The sequence below is a fragment of the Cygnus olor genome, chromosome Z, assembly GCF_009769625.2.
Source record: "Cygnus olor isolate bCygOlo1 chromosome Z, bCygOlo1.pri.v2, whole genome shotgun sequence".
NCBI classification, from domain to species: domain Eukaryota; kingdom Metazoa; phylum Chordata; class Aves; order Anseriformes; family Anatidae; genus Cygnus; species Cygnus olor.
Genome location: NC_049198.1, coordinates 26,928,928 through 26,944,212, shown reverse-complemented (window position 1 = coordinate 26,944,212; position 15,285 = coordinate 26,928,928). Strand labels below are relative to the sequence as shown.

General features: G+C 39.3%; 1 protein-coding gene across 2 annotated transcripts in view; it reads left to right on the top strand.

The window, feature by feature from the left end:
• The first annotated feature begins 1,109 nt into the window (after window positions 1-1,109).
• FCHO2 (FCH and mu domain containing endocytic adaptor 2) overlaps window positions 1,110-15,285 on the top strand; it is an 89,810-nt gene continuing 75,634 nt past the window's right edge. The window contains exons 1-3 of one of the 2 annotated variants that reach the window (XM_040540890.1): window positions 1,110-1,323; window positions 10,509-10,600; window positions 14,224-14,298. In XM_040540890.1, the coding sequence (XP_040396824.1) occupies window positions 1,291-1,323; window positions 10,509-10,600; window positions 14,224-14,298 (200 nt within the window). In that variant the 5' untranslated portion in view covers window positions 1,110-1,290. The remainder of the gene's footprint in view (window positions 1,324-10,508; window positions 10,601-14,223; window positions 14,299-15,285) is intronic. The other variant, XM_040540891.1, reaches the window with a different exon arrangement.

Genomic DNA, 15,285 nt, shown 5'->3' with positions numbered 1-15,285 from the left:
GTCCAGAATTTTTCTGTCTTGGCTTTGGTGACTCAGTGAACCTTGCATACAGTGGAAGTTTAGGAGAACATTGCTAGAAAGAGAGGCACTCCTAAAGTTACCATGGAGCTACAGGAAACAATGTGCTAAAGGTATAGCCAGTTACCAGCAACGGTTACACCAATTGGGAATGATATTCTTTACGTGTTCATGGAAGATGAAGGTAGCTGAAATTGTGTAAGGCAGAATGAATCACACTGACTTGTGCTGATACAAATTTGGTGGTCTAGTTTGCCCTAGGACATAAACTATATGCCGAAGTCTATAGTTCTTTAAGCTTCTGCAGAACGCTTTTCCTAACCATTTGGCTTTGATGGAGGTGTTTAATCAACATGAAGACCTCCATAAAGACCACCTACCCTATTCTGGATGCATCGGTGTTTTACTGTAGATAGTCTTGGCAGCTGTACCCTTGATAAAAAAAAAACAGTAAGATGTAGATGAGACTTGAGGACGGCAAAGTCATGGTGGCGATGCCTAATGAGTGCCAGGGGACAGTAAGCACAGGGGCACTGCCCTTGTTTTGGGCTTTCTGCACCATTTCACCCCAGCCAGGGGTGAGTACAGTGGTCGGCCCCTGTGGAGCTATAGGACTCAAGTACAGGACTCTGTGATATACATGTATCACAGTATGTGATTCTGTGATATGACTCAGGGATCAGACTGTCAGTGTGGGACTGGCACTGCTGAAGCTCAGCCTTCTGAAGCTGTTTGTTCCCTCACAACTCTACGAGGCAGCGTAACGCTATGTTCTGCTTAATAGGCAAGGCTGAGGAGCCGGCACGTTGCTGTTGCGCACACACTAATAACTAATACACCGTCCTCTGCGCCTGCGTTTGTGTCTTTACTTGTCAGGCTATCTGCAGGGGCTGTCCGCTGGGCCGCTCCACGGGCAGGGGCGGTCCCCGCAGGCCAGAGCCAACCCCATCCCCGCGGAGCCTCCGCCACCCTCAGGCGGACAACGGCACCCAACGCCCCCCCCCGAATCAATGGGCTCCATGCGCATGCGCACCCTCCCCTCTCCCGGCGGAGCGGGGCGGGCCCCTTGGCGCCTGCGTAGCAGCGCCGTGTCCACTCGGTGCCTGCGCGCATGCGCGGCGGCGAGGGGCGGCGGGGCCGTGTGAGGGAGGCGGCGGGGCCGTGTGAGGGAGGCGGCGGCTGCTGCTTCCTCCCCCGCGTCCTCCTCCTCCTCCTCCTCCGCCCTCGCCACTCGGCGCCTGGGGCCGGGCCGCGCTCGCCGGGGGCGGCGGGATGATGATGGCGTACTTCGCCGAGAGCTTCTGGGTACGGCAGCGCCGCGGGACGGGGGGCGCGGGGTGCCGCGGGGGTCCCCCCGTCAGGCCGGGAGCAGCCCCCCCCACACTCAGGCTTTGCGGGGAGCGGGGGGCCCGGTGCCGGTGTGTGGGCGCGGAGGGGGGGGGCTCCGCAGGGAGAACGGGGAGGGAAGCGGTGATCCGGGGGCCGGCAGCGAGCCGGGGCGTGTTTCCCAGCCGGGGAGGACGGGTCCGGGACGCTGCGGCGGCTAGCTGCGTCGTCGGGGCTCGCCGGGCTGCCGCCGTGCGCTGCCTCCCTGCCGGCTGGTGGGGAACGGCGAGCTCCCCGGGACACGCACACACACGCACACACAAAAAGAGAGAGAAAATACCTCAGACCTTCCCATCTTCCTGCTTCTGCACAAACAATAGTTATTCCTAACGTCTAGAGAAAGCTCGTTTCCTAAATGCGATATGCTGTTATTCCAGGCGTAAGCCTGGTTTCGTGTTTTGTCTGCAGCCTGCTTTTTTTTTTGTTTGTTTCTTTCTTGCTTTTTTTTTTTTTTTTTCGCTTTGGCTCTTTTTGTTTTCGACAAAACGTTAAAATCGGGTGAAAAGAGCCCACGTTTGTTCGTATGGTGTGTGGAGACGCTTAAATTGAAGTTCTGCTGTGGGAGATGAGTATTAAACTAATGCGTGAAATCTTTTCATCTTTAAACATAAATAAATAAATATTTAAGTTAATGTAGAAAGTCAAACTTTCATTTGAAAAGTTAGTATCTCCTTGTATGAATAAAGTGAAATACAAGCTTTTATCCAGCTACCTCAACTGAAATAAAATATTTTTCTGTTTAACTGCATTAAGTACTAAAACTTTCAACTTTTTAAACTTTTGACTGCGTGCTTATCTGTGGCTAATTTCGGTAGTAAGTCAGTAATTTTGTTAAGTCAATGAAGATAGAGGGCCATTTTTGTATGTTGTTTCTCCCAGTGCCTTCAGAAGTGCTACCAGCAAATATGAGGCAGTAGGCATCTACCCAACGTTTCCCATTCCCCCTTTCTGCTCTGCAAAGTCCCTGTCTTACAGCTCGCAGGCCAAACTCCAACTGTGGGTTTAGAAACGGGTGCCAAGAAAAGGAGTTTTTCTTTTGTTGGTGCAGGTATTTTTTTCCTGCCTCCAAAAATGACGTAGAGTAGGACAGGAAGCACGTTCTTCTCGCTTGTCTCGCAGTGGTGGCAAAGACAGTAGAAAGGGTCTTAAACTGGCAAAATTTGACGAGAAACCTTTGTAATACCACGGACAGAGTTTTGTTTTGTGTAAAAGTAAAATAAAAAGCGATGAGGATGGCTGCCTCCTTGCTGATATGGGCAAATATCTTTCTAGAAAAACTGTAGTGGCTACGCATATGTATAATTTTTAATATCAGAAAGTATATCCTCAAAAACAAGCGTAGGTTTGTGCATTTTGAATGATAACGCTTGTCCAGCTTTTCAGAATGGGTTATTGTTCAGAACTGTTATTTTGGAAGATTCAGGGTACCATCTATATCTGCTTTGAAATGTGGTGAGAATGCTGAGACGGAAATTAGAAGATTGCTGTTGAAATGCACTGACCGCGTGATGACTAAAAATAACGAAGATAAATCTGTAAATAGAAAGAAAAGTGGTATTGCATTGAACTTTGGAAGAATTGTCATCTATTTCTTGCTTTTGCCATGGCCTTCTAGGTAACACAGGGCAAAATATTTTACTTTTCTGTTCGTCCTTTCTGTCCTGTTCGTCACCTATGGAATGGGGTTAATTATACTTTCTAAAGCGCTGATGTGGAATAAATCCAAAACATTATAATTAATACTTAATTATATTACATACGTGCTGCCATCAATTCGCAGCTGAAATGGCACATTGGAAATGGAACTCCGGGTCTTGTGCTTTGGAAGACCCTCTCCCAGCTTCATAACCTGCAATAATTGGTAGGAAAAGGCCTAAGAAACTTGAGGTTCTCAAATGATTTCTTCGGTAAAGAGGGGTGACGTGAATATATATGCGTTTCTTACATACTGTTCAGGCTGCTGTGTTCTAAGAAGTTCCTAACAGGGTTCTTGTATAGACAAAACAAATTTTAGCTTCTTTACTGTAATAGTCTTGAAGCTTATTAGACTTCCACATTGTACTGCTTTTAAAAGTAACTGGATAGTTGCAATTTTATTTTTTTGGTAGGGAACGTAAGAAAAAATTACTTTGTGGTATTTTTGGGCTTGTCGTTTGTTGACTGCTTCTAAGAGGTCATTGCAAGATTATTTACAGGACATGAAGTTGAAGTTTAGAGACCTGTACTGTCACTTGAAAAGCGTAGGGATAAGCCAGTAGAGTGTGGTGCTCCTGAGCTTTTCAAAGTCAGTATCATATAGGTTTGGTTTTTTTTGTGTGTAATTTGTTGTGTTTTTTTTTTTTTCATTTGTTTGTGGTATCAGAAATTATGAACGAGTAATGCAGACTATAAATGGCTTTGATTCTTATGACTGAGTTTCAGGCATTCAAGTCACATGGCCAAACATTCCCCACTCCTAATTAGGATGTTGTCATAAAACTTGGGTGCTCGCTGCTATGTATGTGCTATATCAAAACAATGATGTAATTTAAAGGGAACACTTTCCTAAGTTATTTCCATTATAAATAACTAGGTTTTGTCACTTTGAATACACTCATGCCAGTACAGTAGAAAAAAAAAAGCATTCATTATCGTTACTTACTGTTTTCCTAGCACTGCTTAGGAAGTGTTGCATAAGCTTTGACATAAGTTTGGTTTTAAATTGCCTGGTGCAAGCGATACCCCCGTTAATTGTAAGTCTATTAAACTGTTTCAAGTCAACCAAAATAAGCCACTTCTAAGCCAGTTGGTATACATCTGTAAATTGTTTTAAATTAATTTGATTAAACCGATTGAAGTTTTATGCATAGCTGAAACTGGTTTCTGCAATGGTGCGCATGTTAAACATTCGAGAAGTTCTGCGGCATAAAAATGCATGTTTAAGTCAGCTTTGACAATTTCTTTCTGTTTTATCTTTTTAACTGCTTATGCTACATGTAGCCTTTGAGAAGGGCTGCCAGGAAGGTTCCTTTCTTAGGGGCTTTTGCAACATGTAAGGGCTGGCTGTATCCCGGGTTAGTAATCTCAGTTTTGTGAAGAGGCTTGCTCTAATAAATGTAAGACGTATTCTCCTACGCACTTACGGGCTATGATTGACACCAAGACTTGTCGCGCTTCCATCTGGAGGCCCATTCATATGTTTATGCAGTGCTACTCTTCGGCTTGGCGTGCAGATGGATGCTCGGTTTTCAGGAGAGCTGTTGTGCAATGTTTGTTCAGTCCCCTCCCTCTTTGTGTACTCGTTTAGCATGAGTTGGCAATTTTCCATCTTCTTGTCCCCAAAGTATTTTTTATTACCTAGACGTAGAGGAAAAAGCGTCCTTCCTCCATTGTATGCCTGGAGCTTCTATGTTGCTGATCTGTATTTAATTTGCTGAAACTGGAAGAAGGAAATTGAAATTTCCAGGTTGCTTTGTGTTCAAACTTCTCAAAACTTTCAGAACCGAGGAAGATACTTTGCTTGTGTAAACGTCAGATGACTACTTTTTGGGTGTTTCCATGCACTCAATTCTGTGTAGCTCTTTCAGACACTCAGTGATCCAAAATTACAGCTTTCAAAAGTGTAACACCATCACATGCATCAGAGGAGTATTTTCTTGTAGACTATGTCCACTAGATTAAGCAGTGCTAGTGGAATGCAGGAAACATTACTTACTTGAAACTGCAGTAAGCAGTAACTGATTAAACAAAAAGACAACAACGTGTATCAGAGCATCTAAAATTTGTTTAAATTTACCTGAGGTTAGCTGGACTTCTATAGCTTTATTTCTTTAAAGTCATACTTCCTTATGAGTTCACGAAAAGAAGTCAACAGTACAAATGGACAAGCCATAGCAAACAGTATACATGTAACTTTGTGGATAAAGAGCAAGGCTTTTTTGGTTAATATGTAGAACTTTCATTTTAGGGTGAGGGGAATGAACAGCCAGTCTCTGATGCACTAAAATATGTAAATTAGTTGTTAAAATAAAGTATCTTGTAACCTGTTAAACTTGTATCTTATAGCAGAAAGGTTGTAAAAGTTGTGTCTAGTTTCAGCTAATGCTTTATTTCACCTCCCTTGAGGGAGTTGTGCTTCTCCCTGCGCTCCGTTATGGGAATGTCTACAGTTATTATTTGGCCTGTCAGTGCGACTCTTGAGACTTTGATACAGAAAAATTTTTCTTCCAAAAAGGCTTATAAATTGTTAAGATTTATCCTTGCTAGGGGTTTTATATACATACTCTTACTTCAGGGGTGTGGTTTTCTCATATTTGCATCTGATAGTAGTATGGGCAGTACTTTTAAGCGTAAAAGTAGCTGTAGGACAGCTTCTCTAGAACTGACCCATAGAAGAGGCAAAGGATACAAACTTTCCTATTCTCACCACCAAAACTGAAGCAAGTGACTCTGTTTTCCATATTAATTATTTTCTAGGCTTTTCCTATTCAGGATTTATCTAGCAAAAGAATTTCTTTTTGGTCATATGTTGTTGATATTGCATGTTTGCCATAGACGGTTGTAAGGTTTAACTTAATTTGGAGATTATCCAGTTTTCATTTTTAGACAATTTGAAGTAAATTAGAGACCTAAAATTCTTAGGGTTAAAAAGAAAACCTGTCTTTAAGTTGAAGAAGCACTTCTAAATGTTGCAGTTTGAATATTTGTCTATTTCCTGGAGAATAAGCTGGAGGTTTGGTAGGCTATTAAAAAAAATAAAAAAGGGGAGTCAACAGATTATGATTTAAATTGCTTGAAGTCAAAAGTGTAGTTTTCTTATTCTGTTCTATTCCTTCAGTGTAGTGTGGTATTGTGATCATGTTTAAAAGTTTGAATAGGGGGTTGAAGGATTATCGTGCATACTCAGCCACTACTCACATGTGGTACAAAAGCATAGGCTAAAATGATGGTAATTCACTTATTGTCAAATGTTTCTTTACTTGCCAAACTTAGTTGGAAAAAGTTAAACTTTGGCTGAATCTCTCATTAAGCTTCTAAAGCATGACCAAAATCAAAAAGTACTGCATGTGCCTTTTATTGACTTGTCCACTGAGTTTTGCAGTGAAAGCAGTATTTGCAGCTGTCCTCTTCTTGCTTCTCACACTGGCCAAACCAGTAGTAAATACCTGACCAATCATGGAAACTTTATAATCACGTCAATAGTTGGGAAGCATTTGTTTACATTAGGAAAAAGGGGCATGCTATAATAGAGTATTAGCTTTTTATACTAATACATGTTAATGTTGAACAGTTTTAGTCCAAAGCAGACAGAACTTGCACTTAGACAAATTGATTAGAAACATAGGAAATAAACAGTGCTACAGATGGCCCAGAAATTTCTGGCTAGTTTACAAAAGGTAGATTTAGATTCGGAATTATCTCTATGTGCAGCAAACTAACTTAGTCTTTTTTTTTTTTTTTTCTAAGTCTGTTAAGTAGCTTAGTAAAACGGAGTTCATGTAATCTGTTTCCTGTTATGTACAAGTCATGGAAATGCTGAATTCTGACTTCTCAGTTGCTGACAGGGTTACTTTCATTTCCATGAGAAAATCATTGCAGATAGTTCTCCATGGAGGGACGTGGAATGATTGCCTACCCTCGCTTTCTGGGAGTGTTGTTTATTTTGTATACGAAGTTGGTCCGTATTCCTTATTGTGGGCTTAAGTGAGGTGTTTGCTTGTATTTTAAGTCTTACTTTTTCTGATGGCTTGCTCTCAGGAGACATTTATGTCATATCTGAGAAAGAGCTCTCTTGTGGTGGCGTAAAATGGGAAACCTCAACAAGAACCCCAGCTTCTGGAGAGAGAGTTCTGTTAGCTCTAGGGAAAAAGGAAAAACTGCTAATAAGCTTAAGTGTAATTTAATGGGGTCATCCTCAACAGATGGTATTTTAACCCTGATATGACGTTCAGAGTAGTTTTTCAGACTGATCTGGTAGTGTGTTGCATACAACCTGGTATTTCTCCCAGGGTGCTGCTAGCAGAGGGATGTGCATCAGACTTCATGGGCAGTCTGTTACGGAAGGGGATGGTAATTGCCTCTGAGCAGGAGTGGAAGGTCTCACCAGTTCCTTCTACTGCCTGCTGCATTTATTTATTTTTAAGACAGTTCGTATTCGGCTTTCAGTGATCCCAGCAATTACTGTTGGCATCAGGAAGGAGCACGTAAAAATCGTAGTGAAGAATAATTGGCTATACCTACAGTTCCCATGTACAGAATTTGATGCCACATCTGTGCAGGGCATTAAGGAAAAAACCACACAAATAAACAGTGCCGATGCTATATATGTATGTAGGGGGCAAGTACTTGTATTTTTGTAAATTGAACTGCATTTTTTTTCTCTTAGCTTCAGCATACATCTGTATCCTAAATACAGAGCCTTAACTGTGATGCTCAGTATGTATTTGAGATATCCTTCTTAAAAATAACCACTAAATGGAGTGGTTATGGATAGGCAATATAGCTTTTCCTGAGCAGAAAAACATCTGCTCACTGCACCGAGATATCATGCTTTATTTGACATAGGTACACAAATGTCTCCCCAGGCATGAGTAGAAGATAATGTAGTTTAGAGAATTGTCCTCAGGTTAATTATCAGGACTCTTGATTATGTAACTTGTAAATAATCAAGCAGTTTCAAAGTCTAGATGTTAGTGCTTTTAGGTGGAGCCTGATATTGGTAAGATAGGCTGCACTTGGTGTTGTATTTGCAAGTGAAAACATCTTTTAGCTGCACCAGATTTAAACTGCATGGGACTAAGTCACAGTGCCTGCTTTGGTCTTGCTGCTTCATTTAATCTTTAATAGATTTTTCCCTTAGCCTTGGATAACTACCTATCATATATAAAATATGTGGCATTCAGAGAGCTTTTTTCATTTATGAAACTAACTGTTCTGTTTCTCTGTTGTTCTGTCTGCTGTTCAACATGACGTTAGGAACGAGACTAGAACTGATTAGAAGACTTCATTTAAGTGGAAAAACTAGTTCCTTACATTAAACTACACTCACAATTAGGGAACAAGATGATGATGGAAATTGGTTGCTCTGGATCATTCAGTTCCGCAAGGATTTGCAGAGTTACATTTCTGATAGATTGTCAGCACTCAGGAAGGCTGCAGCCAGAAGTAGGGTCATGGCTATGCTACCCTTCCTGTGTTTCTAAACTGGCAGGAAATTTATGGAGCCTCCAGTATAGGAAAGATTAAAAGTTACCCCATTATGAACAGTCACACTTAAAAGTTCACAAGCAGTCTGTGTTCAGCACATTTGGATCAGTGAGTTGGTTCAGATAGGAGAAACGCATTAAAGTAAAGCAGAGAAAGCACACACGATAAAGGAGAAATTTATTATTTTTTCTAGAAGACATGCTTAATGCTTGTTTGTAAAACCTCCAGATTTGGGCATGACAACAACTGTTATATTAGAGTTTGATTTTGTATTCTAATTGAAAATATCAGTACTTTCTTAATTACAGAGCTACTCTGGTGTTTTATAATGTGGTGGCATTCATCAGGGTTTATACTGAGTAAATACATGAAGATAATAAGGCGCCTGTTAGTGCACCTGTAATCAAAATTATCCTGAGCTTCAAACTGCAAGGAGAAATAAGTAGGAGTGCAACTGTTTACTTCTTGTGTTTGCAGATATCTGGCTTCCTCAAAACTAATTTGCTGGTTTGCAGTCATTTTATCGCTGTTTCTTTTTCGATTGCGGGTTTCTTTTTGGCTAGTTTTTCCCAGTGCCTGGAAGAACTAAAGCAAATAAATCCTTACTAGTAATCTGAATGAAATTGCCGTTCACTCGCCTGTTAATTGAAAATAAATGTATTTGTGTCTACGTGGTGTCCTTCAAGGGAGCTTGCTGCATTAGTGCTCAGACTGATGCATGCTCCAGGGGCCTGCTACTGCGGCGCTGCGAGCTTCCTCCAGCCACCCACCCACCGCCTCCTTGCTTCTGCTGCTCCTGCTGAGCAGCGCAGCTGTTCGCATCCTCATCGTGATCTGGACCACCGACCTTCGTTTTTATTCGCCAGCTTTATTTTTCAGCTGCTGCACAACTGCCCCGATCAGGTGTGCCTTAAGGCTGCGCAAGCAAATTTTTTTTTTTTTTTTCAGAACAAAAAGGTCAGAAATGATTGGAGGGATTTATGACCAAATCCCCAGCTCCTCTCGCTGAAAATGTGGAGCTGCTGTCGTGAAAAGTTCAGGATTGTATTTCTATCCTTCTTTCCCTTCCACTCTGAACATCCATGCAGCTTTCCCAAGGGCGTACTACTGTGTCTTGAGCAGCAGCAGTGATGTGGATCTGAAGCGTTTGGAAGGGAGGAGGGGCATGGATAGTTTCACAGGAAAACTCTTAAGAGTAGCAGTGCTATTGTACCATGCCTCGCCTAACCTTCTTTTAATTTCTATTGTTGCTTTCTCCTGTCCACAGGAAGTTCACTGTAGTGCCAAAGGCGATAAGCTGGCTCACTTTCTTAATCAGTGTTTAGGGCAGTGTCTTAATTTTAATGGCGAGATATGTTGTAGTGATCGGAAAACATTTTACATTTTAAAACTAGATTTAAGAATAGACAAAGGGAAATTACAAAGGGAAAAATGAGATTAGTGATTTTTACTGATTTTACAAACAAACAAAACACACACAAAAAAAAAGACTAATGATCTGTGAAGAATTGGACTGGTAGGAAGTCCAGTGATCCCAAAGTCTGAATTTTAGTTCATGGGAAATAATGAAAGTTAGGCGAGAATGAAGAGGGTGTTCAGTATTAAGTATGTATTCAATAAGATATGAAGCAAAAGAATGCAAGAGCTGTAGGAGTTCAAAACGGAAATGGCTTTGAATGTAGCCTAAATATATGGAAAGGAGGAGTTGTCGAGAGAATCATAGTAGAGGCTGCTGAGGGTGATTTTAGTTCGTTTTACATTAAGAAAACTAACAGCAGTTAGTAAAAGCTGAACCATTAGAAATCATTCAGTTCATGAAACTTGAGCAGTTATTAAATTTTATAGGTTCTATACTTTGTTCTGTAATTGCTTTAGCACATTGTGTTTCATGGTTTTTCTGTCTTTTTGTTAATCCTTAGGGGGAAAGAAACAATGGCTTTGACGTTCTCTATCACAATATGAAGCATGGACATTTGTCAACAAAAGAATTAGCAGACTTTATTAGGGAAAGGTAAGTATTCATCCTTGCTGATTCTGTGTCTTTAGTGTACTATTTTTGGCTTTTATTTCAGTTTGCCATGTGTTGCAGTAACATGCTAAATATGTAAACATCAGTGAGTGTTTCAAGATCTCTCATATCCTACATGAATATCTAGATTTATTCCATTCACTTAGAACCGGATGGTGACTCTTAAGCATTAATTAATAATAAGCTTCCAGTTTTTCAGGTTTGATTTGAAGAAAAAAAAAAAAGGCAAAAATCTGGAGTATCACATTAGGGGTCCCTCAGTTTATTTAAATTAATCCCAATTTTCATCATGGTTGGAAGAAAAACAATAATTTAACAAGTACAAAGTATCAGTCTCCCAAAATTTTTGACCATAGCTGTAGAGTTGGGGTAGTAGCAACTGCAATTATGATCTTTAAAAGTTGTCCTTTCAGATTAAGATGTTGAGAGATCAAGTTCTTAAAAGAAAAGGGAGTGGTATATTGGGATAAGAAAATAATACACAGAAAATAAGCCAGGTTCTTTATGGGATAGAATGGAGAGAAATGAAATCTGCAGGTACGACAACTTCCTAAACAGTTGACTTACTGCCGTTTTCACTCTTCTTTATGGAAGAAGACAATTGCTGCTACTTGGAATGCAAGAATTTACATTCTAGATGAAATTAATTATATGTCTGGTTCAGAATTTTGTCTCATACAGTTAATGACACCATTAATGACCATAATGACACCAAAAAACATTTTATTTCAGAACTGCTTACCTTGACTTCATTCTGTTCTGCATCTTTGTTTATTGCAAAGTAATTAAGAGATGTTGTCCACAGTTACCTGTTCCCCTCCTTCCTCTGCAGAGATGAACACAGAATAGAATGTTATTTTGCATTGCTCCTTTCTGCTGGCAATGTGGAAGTGGATGAGCAAGGTTCATTAGGTGCCTCCTACATTTTGTGTTTTTATGCCCTACTTGTACCCGGGCTGTACTGTTTTCTGGGCTGTTGTCTCTGAAAACCAAACCTGCATATGTTCACATTTTCTGCCTTTGGGTTCCTTTCGAACGTAGCAAGCAGTTTTATTCAAATGTGGAAACACAGGAGAGTGAAAGTTGAAAATTGCTGCATAGGTAGAGGAGACAGATCATGAGTTACTGATAACACTTTAAAAAGTTAGAGCACTTAACCATTGTATCTATGTTTGTAATGTGTTCATTTGAAAGAACACAGTGTATTTGTACTATGTGTGCTGTTAAAACTGGATATTCCTGGAAAGACCAAAAGGTTTTCCCCTTGGCTAGGTCCTGGATCTGGTGGGACACTCAAGACTACCATGGTCTGTCTGACCCTCAGACTGCTACCTGTAGCAGTTTATCCTTGTGGGCACTCTAGTCTCTGTTATATATGCAACTTTCTAAGCTTATTAGAGAGAGAGAATTTTTCTAGGCTGTGTTGATTTGCCAAGTCAATTGCAATTCAGTTTTCAACAGTGTTGTTTCACTGTTTCATTTTTCTTTTGGAGTACTTGCTAATGTTAAAGTTCTTACAGGACTGAGGGACAGTTAGATATTTGGACAGTTCTTTACTGCCTTTTTTTTCTGGATATGCTGCTGCTCTGAATGGCAAAGAGTTGCTTCGTTAGTAGTTACTGCCTTCGAGGAGGTTCAGAAATGTGTTTCCTGAAAGAATGAATATGTGGGGGAGCACTCTGCTCAGCACTGCTAAATCTTTGATCGGGTGGGATATCTGTCTTTCTTCTGAAACATAGGTGTCTTAGCTCTATTCTTGATAAAGTGCATAGACATGCTGTCTTTAAAGGAGTGAAAATGTATAAAGGTTGGGTTACCCGACATTTCTTTCTTTTCTTGTTTAGAAATACACACTTTGCATACTGGGAAGATGTTGTAGGTCAACTGTGTGTTGTGTTTGTATGTATTTAACACCTGAAGTGTGTATATATAAGAAACTGTTCTCAACTAGGAACTGAATAGGTGTTGTGTTGGCTTTTCTCCAGAAGTCTTTCAAACCTTTTTGTGCACCAGTTGTCTATAAATGGCCTAAAAAGGAACTCCTTGATCAGAAGAAACTGGCAATGCATGTATTCCCATTTCAGTTTAAATGTTTAACAGATCCCAACCAAAGACATTTTCAAATAAGTAAGAACTAATTTAACCAGGCATTCATAGTATGTTACTGGTATATCATAGTGCTCTGGGAAGTCAGTTGATACAACAAGCGAAGATAAATGTGCCCAACCAGTCAGCAGCATCTTTTGGTTTTTATTGTTTGTAACTGTTGTGTGCTGATAATGTGTAGCAAGTTTCATAACTTCAGGGTTGTGAAGATCGTTCATTAAAGTATTCTGTAAATTGTTCTGAAGAAAAGAGCTGTGGATTTTGGTCAAAAAGCGCTTTTTTGTTGTTGTTTGTTTGTTTTTAAGTGTGGAGTTTTAAATCTAGAAAAAAATGATAGAAGCTTTTCATAATTTATCAAAACACATTGTTCATCGTGATAATTAAAGAAACATCAGTATATGTACTTTTTTCAGTGAGTAAGCTTTCCCAGCCTTGGAAACTTAAAACCTTTTTCCGATCATCAAGAATACTTACATATGAGGAAGAAGAAAGTTGTGTAATTTCTTGTGGTGAATAAATTTGTAGTTGTTTGTAGGTGAGATTTAAAATGAAGTTGAGTTGCTGCATTTTACACTTTAATTGCCATCTCCTAGTTGATTGTCCGGCTGATTAGCTTGTTATTTTTGAAGTTCAGTAGACTTAAATACATCTGTCAGAGTTTCAGGTGACTATTACTACTTCATTTCGTATTTTCATAAGTACTGAGTATTGGCTTAGGGTCAAAAATGGAAATAGTGTGCATCTTAACCTTAGCAATAGGAAGATTGATGTGGGAAAGACTTGAAAGGAGTCACTGCTATGGTACATTGCGCATGACAGCTATTCCATGACAGCTGCCCCAACACAGACTCTCAGCATTCCTCCTGAGAGGAATTAATGGTGACCCTTGGATTTTGAATCCCTTGGATTTTGAAAGATCTTTAAAAAATAAGTATAAACAGTAGAACACAATACATTTTGCTGCATGTCACTTCACTGTTTTCCAGACTCAAATGTCACTATGCATAGAATTTAAAACCGTGAAAAAAACTAGAAAGGCTACATAAGACCTCATTATATTTATGGTGAACAAACGTGATCGCTCAGTAAGCATTCAGTTTGTGTAATGTTTTTATTACAAATTTATTCAATCATGCTGCTCTGTAAATCTCAGGTATTGAGACAGTGTTAGATGGGTGATTGTGTCACTTTGTTCTAACTGTTACTAAAGACAGGAAAAAGCAGAGAATAAAAGAAGGAAGGTATTGCCTTTTGCGAGTCTTGAGTCCTTCAGTTTTACTTGTTCCAGTTCCCTTCAACATTCTGTCACAACGTTCTTAGATTTATTTTTTTTTTTACATATTTCTTTGGTTTTGCATATAGTTTTTGTGGGATCATTAAAATGGAACAATTTTCAGCTCAAGAAACAGTCCTGTACTTTGCATTTTTAGAATTCATGTTTATCTGTCTTTAAGTATCTTCAAAATTTCAATTGTGCTTTTGGTTGTTTTCTTTGACAGGGCTACAATAGAGGAAGCATATTCTAGGTCAATGACAAAACTAGCTAAATCAGCGAGCAATTACACACAACTTGGGTAAGTAAGTGTGCACAAGAGAGAAATAATTAACTACATACATATTAAGAATCCAGTTTGCTTCTGAATATTTTATTGGCAATCTTGAAAGTAGCATAACTTTGCCACCTTTAAAAATGATTGTTAGTCCTTCAGCTAGTATGCAACCATACAAAGTATACAGATATGACAAAAATAAAAGACAGTATAGTTCTTTATTTAGATATTTAAAAAAAAAACACGACAACACAACCAAACATGAGGAGGGCTGTTTGTTCCTCTATATTTAAGATTGAGTTCTTTTCAAACAAAATAATGAACATGACTTTCTATTAAGTGCTCTCAAACCTAATTGTTCTGAGTGGAGAACATATTGTCTACAAATGTGGCAGTGAATTTATTTCTGTTTCTAGCTGTGGTTACTGCAAATAAAATAAAAGCCTTTAGCCTCATGTAAGAAGTCTGAGCTGTAGGCATAATCTTCCTAACAAAAAAAAAAATCCATTAATCATTTAATTTTTTAAAACATACCTCAAAAAAAGAAAAAAGAAATTATGGAATGAATCTATTGAAAAGTCACATTCTTAACTTCTCTGAGGACAGAGTTAACACTTCAGAAAACGGAAATATGGAGAGCTTTTATCAGTAGATCTAGCACTATTACAGTATGCACATAAATATGTTAAATTTTTGAGCTATTCTTGCATCATCCGTAGGAATATCCTTGTCATTCTCATGGTGTTGATGACAGAGAAGACTGAGTGGATTGAGTAAACTTTTATATTTTACCTGTGTTGACTCTAAAACAGCAAAAACTGAAAAAGCATATAGTACATTTGAAAGATATAATAACGTTATTTATAACATAGCAGTTGTTGGGTTTTTGTTTATTTGCTTCAGTTTAGGAGCACAGCTTAACTTCTGTAAACATTGATACATTAGCACCATTTTAAAAAAGTTAGCTGATTGAAAGGAAAAAAATCCAGATGAACATTATTTTTTTTCCTC